At 33.6% G+C, this 18,960-nt stretch overlaps 4 protein-coding genes across 8 annotated transcripts in view; 3 read left to right on the top strand and 1 right to left on the bottom strand.

Annotated features, from left to right (window-relative positions):
• The first annotated feature begins 5,097 nt into the window (after positions 1-5,097).
• Positions 5,098-8,360, top strand: LOC116844620 (aldo-keto reductase family 1 member B1-like). Its single transcript, XM_032816425.1, has 5 exons — positions 5,098-5,288; positions 6,917-7,396; positions 7,586-7,792; positions 7,968-8,116; positions 8,238-8,360. Exons 1-5 carry the CDS (start codon positions 5,211-5,213, stop codon positions 8,278-8,280), a joined length of 957 nt encoding a protein of 318 aa, XP_032672316.1. The 5' UTR covers positions 5,098-5,210; the 3' UTR covers positions 8,281-8,360.
• Positions 8,361-8,679: 319 nt separating this feature from the next.
• Positions 8,680-11,971, bottom strand: LOC116844625. The gene is made up of 5 exons (XM_032816430.1): positions 11,202-11,971; positions 10,777-11,066; positions 10,213-10,623; positions 9,892-10,135; positions 8,680-8,853 (listed from the first exon to the last, which is right to left on the bottom strand). Exons 1-5 carry the CDS (start codon positions 11,215-11,217, stop codon positions 8,738-8,740), a joined length of 1,077 nt encoding a protein of 358 aa, XP_032672321.1. The 5' UTR covers positions 11,218-11,971; the 3' UTR covers positions 8,680-8,737.
• LOC116844648 lies at positions 11,821-13,649 on the top strand. The gene is made up of 4 exons (XM_032816481.1): positions 11,821-11,844; positions 11,966-12,292; positions 12,867-13,117; positions 13,350-13,649. Exons 1-4 carry the CDS (start codon positions 11,821-11,823, stop codon positions 13,501-13,503), a joined length of 756 nt encoding a protein of 251 aa, XP_032672372.1. The 3' UTR covers positions 13,504-13,649.
• A 120-nt stretch (positions 13,650-13,769) lies between these two features.
• The window catches only part of LOC116844616 (cytochrome P450 4C1-like), an 8,515-nt gene continuing 3,324 nt past the window's right edge, over positions 13,770-18,960 (top strand). Inside the window, exons 1-6 of one of the 5 annotated variants that reach the window (XM_032816407.1) lie at positions 13,770-13,921; positions 13,998-14,245; positions 17,061-17,236; positions 17,326-17,435; positions 17,918-18,008; positions 18,339-18,533. In XM_032816407.1, coding sequence (XP_032672298.1) covers positions 17,068-17,236; positions 17,326-17,435; positions 17,918-18,008; positions 18,339-18,533 — 565 coding nt within the window. In that variant the 5' untranslated portion in view covers positions 13,770-13,921; positions 13,998-14,245; positions 17,061-17,067. Of the gene's footprint in view, positions 14,246-16,105; positions 16,300-16,613; positions 16,724-17,060; positions 17,237-17,325; positions 17,436-17,917; positions 18,009-18,338; positions 18,534-18,960 lie in introns of those variants that run through there. The other 4 variants (XM_032816406.1, XM_032816408.1, XM_032816409.1 and 1 more) reach the window with 4 other exon arrangements.

Here is an 18,960-nt window from a genome sequence, read left to right as displayed (position 1 = left end):
ATATATATATATATATATATATATATATATATATATATATATATATATATATATATAAGAGAGATATGACTTTGAATAACAAAAGATTAATGCTATTTACAGTCGACTGCTACAGTCTTGATAATTGTAGTATATCCTGTATCCACAACAAATACAGTTTATTTTTCAGACAAAGTGTTACCGATCACAATAACACGACAACAACAAGAAGAGGAACGGATATCCGATAATCTTAACGTTATTGTGTGTATCTGCTCCAAAATTGATGTTACAATATTTTTTTTGTAAAATATAAGTAATATGCAGTGTGGCCGAAGTGATAACGAAAGTGCATACGTATTACCATTGTGTTCTAATTGTGTAATGAGAACAAGAGACTTATAAGGAAACAACGGACTTTCTTTAATTGTTAACACACGAGTTTTGTCTGTACTTGAAATTCCTGTCCTTACAACATTTCATCAACAAACTTACAGACAAAAGTATCATGTTCTCTATTAAGTAAACAATGCAGAGATTATAACGATACAAAAATTAGAATTTTCATCGATTTCATAATGTTATCGCGAAATATAACGTTATTACGAAATGTTTTCAGATCAATATAAATAGTTCCAAAATTTTGTAATATTTCCAAAACATATCTCGTTCGAGAAATTTGACACGTTGCCTACCTATTATTACAATACTGTACAATTCATGTCATTAATGCTGAAAAAGTTTTCATATAACGTGATATTGTTTATTATGTGAAATGTGCTTCTCTCTCTATTCTTCAGATTTATTTAAAATTACCTGTACATACTTGTTGTAGTACTTTGGTAGGCTTTCCTCCTCCAACAATACATATTTACAGAGTTATAAATATGCAGATAGTTATATATGTTGTAATCATAACACATAACATTGCATAGCTTATAAAGGCAACAGGAAACAAGTCGTAACATGCTATGAGCGTATTAGTATCCCCTCTAAAATGAAACGTTCTCACGGCGGCATTCGCAGCTCACTCGACCCTTGGTCTATTCAATTACAGCTATTGGACAAATTTCAAGGTCTGGGCCAAGATAGTCTGTACACAGACGGGTTTTTTTCCGGTCCATCTAGTGTGAGACACAACACGATATAACTGGCTGTTTCTTTTTATAATGTTTTTCGTAAAGCTGGACTATACCCGGCCAAGAAACATTGTGTGTGTGGAGATAGTATTTTCCAAATTTTTACTAGACACAAAACTGCCCATAGCATTTACTATTTATTACTTAACTTTTGATCAGTAACTAGCCAAAAAATATTGGCTAGTATTGTCTTAATTTCTGTATAGTTACTGTCTGATAAACTGGCCAATTGCTAGTTAATGAACATAAATTGTTTGCAAACGATTGATTAAAAAATATCACTTTACTGTAAAAAAGAATATATATATATATATATATATATTATATATATATATTAATATATATATATTATATATATATATTAATATATATATATATATATATATATTATATATATATATTATATATATATTATATATATATATATTATATATATATATATATATCCGTTTTTTTTTAATAAAAATTATCATCATAAGAATACAAGTAAAGAAAGTTTTTTAACTTGGAATATGCAATCGACATTTACGAGTTTCGCAATTCACTTATTGGTTAGATTAGATTAATACTGTGCAATTATAAACAGAATCGTAAGTCTCGTAAAACTAGTTCTCGTAAAATTCGTAAGAATTTATGAGTAGATTTATAATTATATGCAATATCATATATCGTACAATCACTTGTAAATATCGTAAATTATATGAAATCGTAGATATTTACGAGTAATTGTACAACATATAATATTACATAGAATTGTAAATCTACTCATAAGTTCTTACGTATTTTACGAGAATAACCCATATAGCACAAATCTCTAAAAGACTTCTTAAAGAGTTCCAAAAGAGTTCCCAGAACACTTTTAGAATTCTTTAAAAAGTCTTTTAGAGATTTGTGCTATATGGGAAGTTACAAGACTTACGATTCTGTTTAGAATTGCAGCATAAGTTTGATGCATATACATATACTAGTACATATATACATACATATACTAGTTAATATATTCATACATATATACATATATATATACATACATATACATATATACATAATATATATGCATATACATATACATAACGTATACATCAGACAAAAAATTCGATGACGTATGCTTTAATCTCTTTTTACAAAACTGAACGTGTCCAAATATTTGACTTAAATTTAGATATGGTGGGCTTTGAACGGAATATATTTTATACATAACGGAATATATTTTATACATAAAGAAATCTTGAAAACGTGCGATTTGCAAAATTTACATAATTTTCATTATGTAAGATATTCCACTCTCGATATTGTTCCGTCAAAAATGATAAAAGGCAGGAAGCAATTAGAGATAACGGCCAATTATAAATATTCTGAACGCAATCGAGTTTCCCAGATATATCTACTGCTGCAACATGTTATTCTTAAAAAATATTACTGACGATACAATCTTTTAAAAGACATTCAATTTGCTAGTTTAGACATCTTTATTTTAAACCTCTTTTATAAGCTTGTGCTGTTTAATTAAGTATACTTTTGAGACACATAGCGAATTCTCGAAACTCGTTACATTTTATCGCTACTTGCACACATCATTATCGGTTCACTGCTATTTTTATAAATAACAAGTAGTTGACGCCAACCGAGTTGAACTCTGAAGAATTCTTTTTGCATCAGAAAATAAATCCAAAATTGGTGACATACAACTGAATTTTTTTTAATCCTTTTTTAATTCTCTGTGCTATCTGGGAAATGAACTGCTGACCTCCTGCAGATCCACTTCTCGAAATATGCAATATCTATAGAAATAATAATTTACATCATTTATCGATTAAGGTCTCACTTGTTCTTACAAATGTTGTGTTCCAATAGTTTCAGTGTCAGTATTGAAAATCTATATAATTCATGTCACGTATTCTATAGATTTTCAGTACTGGTGGTGAAGATCGGAAGATACGAAATGTTAGTCACAAATCTAACCTAACTTAATAAATATCCGACTATTCAACAATTTCAACACGTGTTGATCGCTCTTTTTGGTGGCTTCATCAGACAATATAAGCATGAATAAATCTTTGTTCCTCTACAGTCGCAACAAGGGCCCAATTCATCGCTCTAAATGTTCTGAACGATCGCAGTAACTTTCCACGACACGAAATTGCTTTAGACGAACTCTGCTACCGTTTAGTCATTGCAGTCATTGTTGTCGATCGTTACGTTGTCAGCGTTACGTTGTTTAAATATAGCGATACATTGTACAATTGTGGGACTGCTGTTATGCAAGTATAATGCAAGGCCATGAATGTTACACGTGTACATTTTTTGTCGTAACAATATCACGTTTATATCGCGCATTGAAAGAATGGAGAGAAAAGGACGAATTAAATTTTTATATGTCAAAGCACAAGTTAAACTATAACTTTACTTTTTAGAAAACTAATTGATACTGTAAAACATACTCGAACCTAACAACCTAGCCTAACAGAGCCGCAATGGTCCTATAGACAGAACGCGATAGCCAATCAAGTTTTCGCTCCTACGGAAAAACAGCAAGTTGATTGGTGTTGCAAACATTGTTGTATTCCCTGTCCACAGGAGCCAAAACATATCGCGTTCTCTTAAAGTTTCTATTAACTTATATGCGCTCCATATATCGACATGAATTTAACGCTGATGTATCATTCTATATTCTTGTTGTTGTACAGTCGGGGACTGAAAGATTGTCTGTAACTTTTGATGAATTTGTGAACTGCCTATCTTGTCCAATGAGAGAATTTATTTTCCAATGGGAGAATGCTCTCGTTGGACAAGAAGGATGAGTTGACAAACTCACTAAAAAATTACGGATAAGCTTTTAGTCCTCGACTGTATATCTATAAAGCGATAAAAATAGAATAGCGCGTAAGTATTGATAGCGCTTTCTCCGAACGCACACGTTCGCTCGTCTTCTTGAAATAGTTGTGTATCGGTCGGTTTCATAAATTGTAAGCAAATTGACCAGCCACAGTCGATTATTTTCAAAAATAATCAACTGTGATTGGTCCACTTACTTATGCGGCTTATGACTATAGGTCTGTTCTTTTACTCTGCACTGCTGCACTAGTGCAGCAGTGCAGAGCAAAAGAACAGACCATGTGGCTTATTGTAAAAGGCCCATAACCTAGATAACATGCATGTCTAAAAAATGTCGAAAAGACGTCGTATGTAACATTTTGTGTAATCTTTTAGACATGCATGTTATCTAGGTTATGGACCTTTGTTTATGGGCCCTAAAAAGCTCATAAACAAGTTTTTTTTAATTGTTTAGGGCCACAAAAAGGCCTTAAACAAATGTTGCATAAGACGTCTTTTACATATCTTTTCAACATCTTTTAAACATGCATGTTATCTGTAAGATTGCATTCGAATAGCCCATCCGAGTGTACTATAATACTAGAAGTACCATATGTTACATCTTCAAGGATACAAACCCAGCGGCTTTATTATCAAAAAATATCAAGTACGATATTTTTATGAAAAGCTGTTGTTCACATTGTGTATACTAAACTTCTCATTGAAATATCGTACGTGATATTATTCGAGAATAAAGCCGCTGTGCCGTAATTCTGTAACTCGTTATGCAGTCATTATGTGCTAATAACAACAGTTGCGCAGTTTTTCTGCCATATGTTATATTCACCGACAACGTAACGATGTTATTGTTAAAAGTTACAGAATATTTATTTTGTAAAAAAAATGGAACACTACAGTAAATATTTATGTTTACATATAACCTCGAAACGCGTAATAATACCTTGGTTAAAATCGCACCGCGCGATTGCGTGTGATATGAAAATTTTTTCGGTTTACATGCATCGTATATTATATACATGCTAATTTTGATTAACTTAAATGGTTGCGACAGATATTTTCTCTCAGGTCTAAAGCTTACAGCACGCGTCTGTGTAGGTACCTTATGCTCGGTCCAAATATTCCTATATCCATAAGTGGGGATAGCTATAAGAAGTGAATCACGACAGATAAAACCGGCATTCAGTTGAGCGAGTTGATCGTGAGTCTACAGGCGATTGATACGTAGTAAACGTATAGCAAAATAAGCTAGTGTATTTAATGTCACATCTAACAACACCGATGTTAAAGTTTCATAACGGCAACCAAGTACCGGCCTTTGGTCTGGGTACATGGAAGGCAAGTCTTTTTTTCGCATTTCGTTGAATTGTGCAATCCACGAACGGTCGGTTTCTAATTCTACGTTCTAAGTCTAATTCTAAGTAGCAACTTGTGTCAAATGGAAATAACTAAGATAAGAAATAACTAAGATTACACATTTCGAGTGTTGTTTTGATTTTGAGATATGTGTTATGAAAGATGAAATTCTTTCCAAGTTACTTGTGCTTAAAACCATGTGAGAGTCACATGTAATTGCACTTTAAAGTGTCGTAGTGTTTTACATTGAAATATATTCACAATTATTGCGTGATTCTCTTTATACTATCATTTCGAACATATAATTTTTCCCTGTTTACAATTTTTGTTTAAGTACTTTTTGATCTTTTCTACTATACTATACAGTACTATACTATACTGTTGTCTACAATTTAGCCCAATTTTACAGATTTTTTATAATATATTAATTTATAATATATTTATAATATATTAATTTATAATATATTAATTTATAATATATTGCTAAACAGTCTTTATGAAACCTTTTGCTTTTCTAAATTGATGAATCTATTATACTATATACTAAGAGTATTCTGCAAAAATTAGCAAAAGTCCCTATGCAAAGTATAAGATTGCCCAAATCTTGCATAAAATTCATTATTAATTTTTGTAGAATCATCAATTTTAACATATGATAGACACATCAATATAGGAAGGTGAAAGATTTTTGTGACAAAATAAGAAGAAATTAATTTAAAAAATGCTAAATTTGTATTGTGTTGAATTCATTCATTGTATTAATATTCATAGATAATGAAGCATAACAAAAGATAAAACTATAATATCTAAGTGTTTTGAATTTTTGAAATTACATGCTACCCACGCATAGTTTGATGTTCAGATAACTCAGATTTTCACTCTTTATAGTATATTTTAAAATTGAAGGAATCTTAGAAGTGTAATATTTTCTATATAATTACTGCAATTAAAAATACATGATTTTCAATTCTTATGTTGCAATTACAAAACTAAGATTCATATCAATAGTCGTTACGTTTGTCTCAAGTGAGATATTCAGATTTAAATTAGAGACAGATGTGAGTTTTTAGCTGATAATTACGATTACAAATGTAATGTTATTAATGTAATGTAATGATTAGCTCAAATAAAAAAAAAAAGAAAAATCTAAATTCAGATTAATATGGGCTTAAGAGGTTCGCATTTTTCATATTTTTCATAACATTATTTCCGTAATTAACATAAATTGCGAATAATTTAGACCCGTCAAGTGTTATCGTAAAGTCCTCGCGCGAAATGTAGTTTCAATAAAATATAGATTACTTTAGCATGTATAAATAACGACTGATAACTGACGATAACAGGCAACGATAATAAACAATGACTAAGCTTCGTCGATTTTATCTACAAGACTATAGTGCAAAGTAACCGTGAATAAGAGAAAATAATTTTACAAGCGATCACTCGCGTACTTTAATTATATTTATTGTATGATGCAACTATATGATAGTTTGAATATTTTTAGGTTATTTTTTTCAGGAAAGAATATATTTAAAAAATTTACAACCATCTCTACACATCGAAAACTACACCATTATTCACTGATTTGATTCCACTTGATTTGATTTCAGTCTAAACCGGGTGAAGTCACGCAGGCAGTCCAAGATGCTATTGACATCGGCTACAGACACATTGATTGCGCTTACATTTATGGCAACGAGAAGGAAATTGGAGCCGCTATACAAGCAAAAATCAAGGAGAATGTCGTAAAGAGAGAAGAGCTATTTATAACTAGCAAGCTATGGAACACTTTCCACAGACCTGATCTGGTGGAACCAACCATCAAGCGTACGCTAGCTGATCTTGGCCTTGACTATGTAGATCTCTACTTGATACACTGGCCAGTTGGTTTCAAAGAGGGTGACAATCTTTTCCCTAAAAATGCTGACGGAACCACCACTTTGAGTGATGTAGATTACGTCGACACTTGGAAGGCTATGGAAGCTGTACTATCCAAGGGTTTGGCGAAAAACATCGGAATCAGTAATTTTAATTCCGAGCAAATTACCAGACTGCTCGAGAATGCGACGGTTAAACCTGTTACGAATCAGGTAAATTAAAAGTATGGCAGTGATCGAAAAGAAATGCAATTTAATTTGCCGGGCATATGCATTTACTACCAAAGATCATTTGATAAAATCGCGTTGATGTTGCATTAATTTACAACTTTTGCTGTTATTCGACGTACTTTTACCAAAGAAAATAAGAAAAAGAGAGTTATCATTCTTGTATTACTCCAGATCGAATGTCATCCTTATCTATCGCAAAAGGAGCTGTCAAACTTTTGTAAGGAGAAGGGCATTCTTGTCACGGCCTACAGTCCACTTGGATCGCCAGATAGACCATGGGCTAAACCAGACGATCCGAAACTGTTGGAAGACAAAACATTATCTCAAATCGCCACAAAGTACAGCAAAACACCTGCACAGATACTCATACGTTATCAGGTATCATATTAATATATTATTATATATGTATTATATATGTATTATCATATGTGTATTAATTAAATCAAACACCTGAAACAAATATTTGCATCTAATATTTACAGTGTATTGTATGTCATTAGCAATCCAATATGAATATAGTGAGTTAATATCAGGTTCTAATAATTATTTTTAGTTGGAACGTGGTCACATAGTGATACCAAAATCAGTTACGAGATCTCGAATTCTTGAGAACAGCAAAGTATTCGACTTTGAATTAAAACCCGAAGATATCGCATATATTGATACTTTCAATTGCAATGGAAGAATTTGCCCTCTAACTGGGTAAGTCAACTGATTATTATTACTAACTATAAAGATGAGATTTCCTATCGATCAAAAGGAGAGAATTTTTTTATAATCATAATGCATTGTGATATGCTAATAATTTTGTTTTCATTTTCAGGTCAGAAGCCAGTCCTTATTACCCTTTCAACATACCGTTTTAAGTGATTGATATAATATGTACGCACCTACCTACCTATTATCATATGTATCTATGATTAAACATTACACGTTTGCAAGCTTATACGTTTGTTTTTATAAGATGTTTGCAAAATTAACATTATTGTGAATATAAGTGAATTAGAAACTATAAAATTAAAAACGACAATCTTTTTTTTTCTTTTTTTCTAAGCAAAAAATCAATTATTTGTATACACTGTGCGCTGGAACAAAGATATATAAAATATTGTGGACCAAACATTGAAGTATTATGTTGTTCCGTTGATTCCTTGCTGCCTTTTATAGGTACAAAGTCTGAAAAATTCCTCGCTGATATCACCATTTAACCATCTCGAACGCCTTCGAAGCCATCCATACATAAATTATAGATTTCAACGATGAGACATCAATACATAATGGTGCAGTCGATTATCTGCACGTGCACTTTCCTTCGCATGTACATTAATTGTAGCTATCGATTTGTTCGCAAGGAGCACAAATCTCACACGCGTTGTCAATTTTATCGTGTTCGCACAGCACAGGAAAATGTATCGAATTTTTGAGAGAACGCAATACATCTGAAAGTTTATGCTCATATATTTGAACGTTAACTTGTATAGTGGTATTACGATTTGTTAGGCTAATATTACATGTATCGTACGACAAGCTTGTCGAACATTTTAATTGGATAGAGAATATTTGGTACATGAAGAAAAAGTTGAGAACATTGGGAGAATTTTATCCATCAACCAATCGACATGTCTCACAATATATGTCATACGACGCATGTAATATTATGGGCCGTCTACAATAGCCATTAGTCATAAGGTATAAGCAAATTAATTACACAGTCGATTATTTTTTAAATTAAATTTTTAAAAATTGTTGGTCAACTTGTCTACGGCTTATGATTAATGGCTTATTGTAAAAGGCCTATTAGAGTCTTCACAAATTGACATAACAGTAATATAAAATATACCGTAAGAATTTTTTTGAATCACGTTAAATATCATCGAATTATAAAGTTATCATTTTTGTGAATACTCGATTGGTCAATTCTTCTGGTACGTTTTACATTACTGTTATGTCAATTTGTGTGTGAAGGTTCTTAGCTTAAGGGTGAAATCAGAAGGTGCGTAATAGAACTACGGAATAGAGAGCGCATCATAGAAGCAATCAATCGGCGCTATTCCGCAAAACTTGCGTGATATAATAAAGCGAAATAGCGTTGATTAGTTGCTTCTATGACACATTCTCTATTACGCAGTTCTATTACGCACCGTCTGATTTCACCTTTAGATCTACACGTATTATTTTCTTTAGCAATCAGTGATAATTATAATATTTTATAATAAATGTTTCTGTAAATTCATATATTATATAATCGTTAAATGCAAAAAAATGTTTCCATTTTTACAAGTTTTTGTTATATACGCGGAGTGTAAAATTTTACGAAATCGTAAAGAACCCAGATAACATGCATGTCTTTCAGATATCGAAAAGATATCTGAAAGACATCTTATGCAACATTTTGTTGCATAAGATGTCTTTTAAATATCTTTTCAACATCTTTTAACATGCATGTTATCTGGGAAGAAGCATTAACGAGCACATACCTGTCTTTGAGATGATATCAGATTCGCGATAAGTATCTATCGTATAGAAAGGTCCGGCCTTCGATGTAGCAGAAACAACCGGTTGGCAAGATGCTCGATTATCGCGAGGTTTGCATTTTGTGGTTGAACACGGTGCACAATTGTCCAACGGGATGTAACGTGAAAGTGGCGGGCAGAAATTTTTATACAAATTCAACAAGCGATATGTTTGAAACGATTTCGTTGGGCACGTACAACGAGCTTTCTAAGTCAGAAAGAGCGTATAAGATTCGTTGCGGAAACAAACGTTACGTCATAGCTATGGTTTTTCCTTTTACTTACTTGTCCAACATCTTTACAAGTATAGATTTCCTTTATCGCGTCTACGTTGCGTTCGGAGACCTTTCTATCGTTTCCCATCGAATCCTGTACACATCCCATTACTTTCTCGTCATTGCCCTGAAATTTCTCACAAGGTAAAAATTTTTTCATTTGTCGTCTATACGTATCTTCTTTGTCCTCCAGTTCCTTGATGCAACTCTTCAAATCGAGTTCCTCTTCGGCAAACTGACGAATCTTTTTCAGACATATCAGGTCTTCGGAATGGATGGAATGTAGGCTCGGTGTATTGTATTTTTCTGCTTGATTACGCAAGCCTATCAGCTTCTCTTCCATCTCTTTGTTAGCCAGTTCCACAGACTCCAATTCCATGGTAGTTTCTTCCAACTTCACATCCGTATCTATAATCTTATCCTGCCGATGAAAAACGCTCACATTTAAGGAGTAATTCTCAAGGAATCGTGGGACAAATTCTTGAGAAAATCCGATGATGATCGAAAACGCTGTTGCGCCAAAAAGATACGCTGACAAAATTTACCAGGATTTATCGTCTCAATCGTGCCGTACATGCAACTTTACTGTTTCCAGACGGAGATCGTTGACATTGCCTTTTAATTCGACAAGAAGTTGAGCGACAAGATCCGGCTGTGGTAAAAACTTATTCATGATCTGTCGCATTGTACCGTCGCGGCAGTCTGGACCGTCGATGGCTATTCTCCACATATTGCACGTCATCAGAGCTGGAATGGAGCGTTCCATCGTAGCAATTTTGTCTCGAAGCTGCCCGTGGCGATCGATGAGGTCGCATCGACGTTCCTCAATTTCCGACACGACATTTGCCAGTGGCGAACCCGGGTCTTTTGCATGAAAGAGACAGCAATTTTATGTAATATAAAATGTTTCGTTTCTTCTCTGTCGTATAATCTATATGTTGCACGAGACTGTGCGCTAAAATGCGCACGAGTCGACCGCTAGTTGATTAGGTTACTCACTAATTTTATTTGACATTTTGACGAATCCACTCAATATCCACGTTGTTACGTGCCAGTTGTGCCCATAGATAAAATTAAAATGATAAAATTGTATTGCGTGAGATTCACGCGTTTACTTGAAACTTTTTTGAATTTTGAGCACGAAAGAGCAGAAAAATGGTATGTTGTTTGTATGTATCGAGCGCGACTTGGACAGTTTTAAAAGTAGATTCACAGTTCATAGCCATCGAATCTGTTTGCACATCCGAATCATCGAAATATAATCGAGATCTAAGGTTTGTTCTGTTTAGCTGAGCTGCCTGAACTGGTGCAATAAATTTGAGTAAAATAAAATATATTTGTCTCACTCTAACTTATTGCACCGTGTCAGATAGTTCAGCTAGAAAGAACAGACCTCTAATTTATGAAACAAAAGAAACGTGGCATACGCACGTATATTCTCCATCTGACATTTTTACCTATCGGTTGCAAGTAATCACGCAGACCCGGTAACGATTCAGAATCTAAGATGACATAAGCGTTTATCGATCGATTAATCGACACGCAAATCGGAGACAGCGGCAGGAAGGATTAGAGCGGAACTCGCGTGGAAATCTGGAGCACGTCCGAGCTGACCAGGATGTCGTCGCCATTCGACTCGACCGCTAGTAAAACGATAATATAGAAAGATACAGATGAAAAATTTCAGACTCGATTACGCGACTCGATTACGCGACTCTGCGATTACAGATAAACAGGGATTTACGCGCGACTGGCTCAGATAGCGCCGTTTTAGAACAATTTTTCGGCATTTACACAGCAAATTGGACGAGTCGACATCGAGTTGCCGGGACGGAAACGGCGACAACGACGACGACGACAAGTTTTCTTTGGTGACAGTGACGAGTGCTTCTCTTCAGGAGAGCACCGGCAGCACATTCACCGGATCCGTTTGCACCGATTGGCAAGACAAATTTGCGTGTCGTGCGTTACACAGGCGAGGCCGTATCTTCAGTTACCGGAAGAGAAAGACACGTCTCGCCGATGGAGTCTTCAGCGCACCCGCTGGTGTCTGTCCGCATCGCGTCACCTCGTCGATCAGCCGTCGCAATGTAGGTGCGTTAAGCACCTTCAAGTAACTTCGTTCTCTCTTAAAGTAAATCAGTGAATAGTCACTGATATCATTTATAAGTATAGCACTGAGCAGTTTCAGTGCTATACTTATAGCTGCAAATCAGCGTATATTTGCTTCAATAATGTTTCACTTTAAGAGAGTTCGATCGTCGTTCGGACGTCTCACTTGCAACTTTCCACGATCTCTCGACAAATCTCCTGCAGTCGCGCAATGTACATGCACCAATTGATACTGCCGATATCCGAGCCAATTTTATACTAACTGCTGCTAACATTTTACTTATTGAGATTTCCGGGTCTTTCTTGTGCGATAACATTCAGCGATAACGGGCAAGCTTATTTGTATTTTTGGTTAAACAAATCCACCGATTTTATCTACAATTTTCATTGTTTTTATTTTTTCTACATGTACGATACAGTACTGATAAGACAATTGCGGCGAAAAATCGCCGTAATATTTAGTGTCGCGATTTACTAATCAGGTAGAGTGAAAAGCCGGCCGGTTTCTCGTGTAAGAGACAGAGAATTGTACTGACGCTATCTGTTTTACAGGTGATTCCCGGCTCGTGTTCATTTGGCCGCAAAAAGCTAACAGAGCTCGGCTCTCGAGTGTTTTCGCGCCTTTGCTTCGCGGCATTCTGGTCGGATTGTTGTTCGTGGATGCACTTCACCTGTGGCCCGGAGAATTTTTACCCACGTCTCTACCCTCGATCTTGCCGATTACCTTACCGCCAGTCAAATGCAACATCATCGAGCCACGCTGGTTCGATAATAAATGACTGCAAATCGCGTCTGACAGAACCGTGCGTTCCCACATAACACAGAGAATTCAAAAAGAATTTACTCGTATGTCACCAATTCTGAGTTCATTTTTAGACGCAAAAAGAATTCTTTTCACTGAACTGAATTCTGAAGAATTATTTTTGCACCTAAAAATTAATTGGTGACATATGACTGAATTCTTTTTTAATTCTTTTTAAATTCTCTGTGCTATCTGCGTTGTCACACTTTTATTCTCGTAGACCATAATTTTAGTCCACATCAAGCGTACGCGGAATTTTCTCCCGATAAAAATTCTCATCAATCTGACGCGCACAGTAATATGATGCAAGGTAAATTAACAATCATCTTTCTCGCCAAGAATCGACATTGGAAGATTTTTCCTGCAATATCCGTGATCGGTGCATAAACGAGATGTCGGCTCGCAAGAATAAAGCATTTAAGTTATTATCGAGACCGGTTTCAGCAAATTGTTTTGTTAGGAAACAACATTTATAATCGTTATGTATGCCAGTAATAATACCAACAATAAATTCTCGAGTAAAATGATCACAGCGGCAAAATCGTGTACATTATTCTACGACTTGTAAGAACAGAAACTCGTATTCGATGAAGCAAATGTTTATTATACCTTATCGTATGCATCCTTACGTGTGTATGCGTTATCGCTCACACAAAATGTAAATCGCAGACGGTTGCGTTATAATTGAGTACTCTGCCATAATAAAAGTTCTCCTAAGAAGTTCTTCGAGGAGCATAGTGCATTGTTAAACATCGCGAGATCGACGCAAGCTGCATCAGTGTATATTGTTGCTTGCAGTTCAAAGGTAGAACATTATACTGAACAGAAAGAGATTCGCTTGTTACGGTCGTGATCTAGCAGTTTCTCTCGTTATTTTCTAGCGAATGAGTGTGTACTGAGAGAATTGTGGAATGACAAACGATTTCTTACCGTCAGTCTTTTATCACGTCAGTCTTTTATCATATATATGCAGTTGATAACAGCGAAACGTCTTAACAAATAAACACCTTCAGGAATAAAGTTCATCATAATATCTGAAGGAAGGTGAAGTGTCTCGGTAATATACTTGAATATCTGCTTGTGCTACGACTATCATAAGAGTTGACGCTTTCAACACACGTTGAGTATTGTAAGTACTTGTTTGTTTGTTTGCTTGTTATAAAATACAAATTGAATCGTGCCGCGCCGATTGCTAAAACACATATATTTAGACAAAGATGGACAGCGAATTTTTGTCTGTCTTTATCTCAATACTAATGAACTGACAAACACGAACCAACGGCGATGTACTATCGTTTATAAAATCTCCTCTCACCCGTTCCTCCTTTTCGAGCAATGCATAAGCCGGACATTGTGAGACTGGGACGAGAGTTGTAAAAATATCAATTAAATTTTTCTCAATTTAATGATTTATTTGAGTATGTTTCAATTCTTTTGAATCAATTGGAAAATATTTCATTGACGATTAATTACAATCAAGTCAATTAAGAGCCGTTCAATTGACGATTGAACGAAGGAAATCAAAGTTCCTTCAATTATCAATTCAACTTATCTACTAATTGCAGACTATTTATTTAACAATTTATTTCAATTACTTCTATCAAAGACCAATAATAATTGATTTTAACTTGTTCAATTAAAGATCACTCAATTGATGATTCATATGAACAAAGGGAATAAAAAATCGTTTAATAAATAATTGAATTTAGTAAATTTAATTAAACGCCCTTTAATTGACGATTGAGCTTAGCAAAAAAACAATGCTGTAAAAAGGCCAAAATTTTCCTGTAAGGGAATTGTATGAAATTGCAGTATTTTTATATTTTTGGACCTGTTTAACTCAAATGTGAAGCTTAAAATTGTCCAAATCCCAGGAAACTTTATGAAAATACAGTTTTTCTATAGAAAAACCTCGTTTTTCAGCAAATACTTTTTGACAATTGTGAACATGGCTTTTAATTTAATTTGCTGGATTTTGGCTGCATTCCGAAATGTACTGCCAGTACTGAAAATCTATAGTTCATGTTACGTATATTATAGAATTTCAGTAGTGGCAGTGAATTTCGGAACGCAGTCTTTATTGTTAAACGATCTTTGATCTCCTTCGTTTATATCAATCGTCAATTAAAAATTCTTAAATTGATTTTGTTTGAATCAATCAGGAATTACTTGAATTAAAACGTATTCGTACAAATTAATTATTAAGGTGAGAAAAATTTAATTAATATTTTTACAATTCTGGTGCTGATCTCGAAATGTTTTTCTGCCCGGTAAAATAACATGTTGACAAGCATTACGTGACATTTCTAAATAAAATTAAATAAAAATAAAAGGGCACTTGAGATTGTTTCACCACACTTGTAAAATTATATCCTTTTCTCCTGACGATTAATAATTAGTCGTATAACAAATGATGAAAATGATGAATAAGGCATGTTTACCCAATGAAAAATTTTTTATATATAATTATATAAAATTATATAAAATTATATATAATTATATATTATTATGTATCAAATTTGTCCATTCATGTTCATATATTCTACTTATATATATAATTATATATAATTATATATAATTATGTATAATTATATATATAATTTTATATAATTACGCATAAATTTATATATAATTATACATATTGTTATACATAATTATATATATATGTATAATTATATATAATTTTATATGATTATATATAATTATACATAATTATGTATGGACAAATTTCATACAAAATTTTGCATGACAAATTTTTCATCGGGTATGCACGAGAACACGCGACTAAATAGCTGATGACAGAAGTAGAAAATCACCTTGCACATATAATATACCGGGCTGAACTTAGCTTTCGGATAATTCTACAGGTTTCACAAGTGCGTCACATGCATCATACGTCACGTGCATAACATGTATCGCTCGAAAGGGAAGAACGGGTGAGAGAAGATATTTCGTAAGTGATATCTTTGCTGACTCATGCTACGATTGCTTGTCGGTAAGATAAAGATAAACAGAGATTCTCTGTTCATCTAATTCATATTACTTATGGGCACAGCACGGAAAAGAACCTAACAACATTTATCGACAAAACGCTGAACTAAAAGGCATGAAAAAGTGACGTGTAGTGACGTGCTGACAGCGAACTTTTACATTACATGCAGTTTTACATTTCGTTAATATTCGGTAAGCTATGACATGTGATGCACTTGTGAAACCCGTAGAATTATCCGAAAGCTCAGCCCGGTATATTATATATGGAAGGTGATTTTCTACTTCTGTCATCAGCTGTTTAGTCGCGTGTTCTCGTGCATAAACATGTCTTATTCATCATTTTCATCATTTGTTATACGACTAATTATTGATCGTCAGGAGAAAAGGATATAATTTTACAAATGTGGTGAAACAATCTCAGGTCTCCTTTTATTTTTATTTAATTTTATTTAGAAATGCCATGTAATGCAACGTGTTATTTCTCGCTTATCACGTTATAAGTCCAACATGGCCGCGATAAGATACGAGGAGTTTTAAATGTTAAAATATTAAAAAAAGCAATGCGTATTTTATTTTCGATCGGATAAATCATACACAAGGGACACGTATAATAAACGTATTAAATTAGTATCTCTATTATAACATATAAGATACGTCTTTTATATTACTAATACAGTTAAGTTCCCAGATAGAATTAAAAAAGAATTTTTAAAAAATTTAACCGTATGTCACCATTTATGAGTTTATTTTCAGATACAAAAAGAATTCTTCAGAGTTTAGTTCAATAAAAGGAATTTTTTTGCATCTAAAAATGAACTCAGAATTGGTAACATACGATTGAATTCTTTTTGAATTCTCTGTGCTACCTGGGTTTACACAAGTAATAGCGTACTGAATCGTACTTTTAAAACTATGTAATCACGGTACAATAATTGTAGTTTCAACGTTCGCAGGGTTGCAATGGATATCGTCTTTTTGGTACTTGGCACTTTGTGTCTCATTGGAGTCTACATTATATCGTTAGTGCGTTATGATTATACTATGCGGCAAAAAGTGAAAAATATTCCTGGATTCAAGACATATCCTCTCATTGGCCATGCAATTAAGTTAATAAGGATGAACGATATAGGTAAAAAAGCATTGCAAATATATATAATATTGCCATTAATTGTATTATTTGAAATAATAAAGCTTCCTATTTTTACTATTTGTTCGTAGAGCGTTTAAAATGGTTTCTAACATTACCGAACGAATTCAAAGACGGAATATTTGTACAATTTATTGGGTCCAAGCCAATAGTTAACATTTACAAGCCTGAATTTTTAGAGGTAAGTAGAATTAAACGCTAACTTGAAATAATCGGTCACATTTTTTCTCTCCGATAACAAATATGATACGAATCTGTGCAGTCTGTATAGGTCTATTCTTTTTCGAGGAACTCTCTGGATCAGTGTACACTAGGGTACAATAAGTTAAAATGAAATAAAATATATTTATTTCACTCTAATTTATAGCATCCCAGTATACGCTAGTTCAGAAAATTCCTCGAAAAAGAACAAGCCAATTATCACAAAGCAAAATCTCATACGTGCGTTTATGCGCGTGTACGTCTAGTGATCGCGAACATTCTTGGACAAATTTACAAAGTTATTTTTGAAACTGTTGACGCAATGAATGAAAGTAAATTATCGCTGAATTTTCTCCTAGGAAAATTGTATACATTTTAAACGCAATAGCAAACGCCAGATATCGTCAAATATCGTTGCGTGTACAACTTGTTATTATATATATTGCATGAAAATATTTACAGGTAATTTTTCCCAGTACGATTAATATTGAGAAAGGTGTAGAGTATAAATTGTTGACACCTTGGTTGGGCTATGGTCTTCTCACTTCTACAGGTAAACGGAATAATAATATGCACGTATTCATTTTTAACGTTTCATGGAGCAGAAGCATGGAACATTTGTCTTATTGTACCTTTTTTACGTATGCCTAATATATAAATAAATATTAAAATAATACAAAAATAAATAAATAAATATTCGATATATAAATAAATAAATGGTAATTAATGCACGAAAAAAAGATTTGGTTGAATTAACTAAATATCTGGTCGAATATGAACTATCCAGAAATTCCGATTAATGTGACCCGAATTCTGTTTAAGTTAATAGGATTTTTGGTAGATTAACCAAACATGTCTGGTTATTTAACTAACGCTGTTTCAGGAGCACAATGGTTTCATGATAGAAGACTCATCGGACCAACGTTCCATTTTAGTATACTGGACCAATTTGCAATAATAATATCCGAAAAAGCAGATATCCTAATAAAGTGCCTCGAAAAAGAAATAGCAAAATGCCCGGAGAAAGCTATCGATATTTTTCCCTTTATTATCAATGCTGCTCTGGATATTATATGTGGTATAACATATTCATATAAAATATTTCGTAGTGTGTTCATACACACACACACACACACACACACGTACATACTGGATGTCCTAGTCTTGGCTTCTACATCTTGCCTTGGCGCGGTGCGGCAAGATGTAGAAACGCAACGATATAAGCACAGGCAGTGGTGCGTTGCTTTTCCAATTTCCGATCTCAATTATTATTGCGAATATCGCAAAACGATATATAGAACTTTTATGTTCATCTCAACCCGTCCTACGTCCCCACAAAATTTGCGGAGGAAAGTCTGAGACACTCTATATATATATATATACAGGGTGTTCAAAAAGTCCCGGACCGGTGAAATATCTCGAAAACTAAGCATTTTAGAAAAAAATGTTTCAGATAAAAGTTGTGGCGTTTAAAAAGATGTATTTACTGATCACATCAGTTTGAC

This window comes from Odontomachus brunneus, unplaced genomic scaffold (assembly GCF_010583005.1).
Source record: "Odontomachus brunneus isolate Ranch 3 - 2012 unplaced genomic scaffold, Obru_v1 Obru_scaffold_044, whole genome shotgun sequence".
NCBI lineage: Eukaryota > Metazoa > Arthropoda > Insecta > Hymenoptera > Formicidae > Odontomachus > Odontomachus brunneus.
The sequence above is the reverse complement of the archived record's forward strand: the minus strand, read 5'-3'. Positions and strand labels throughout refer to the sequence as shown.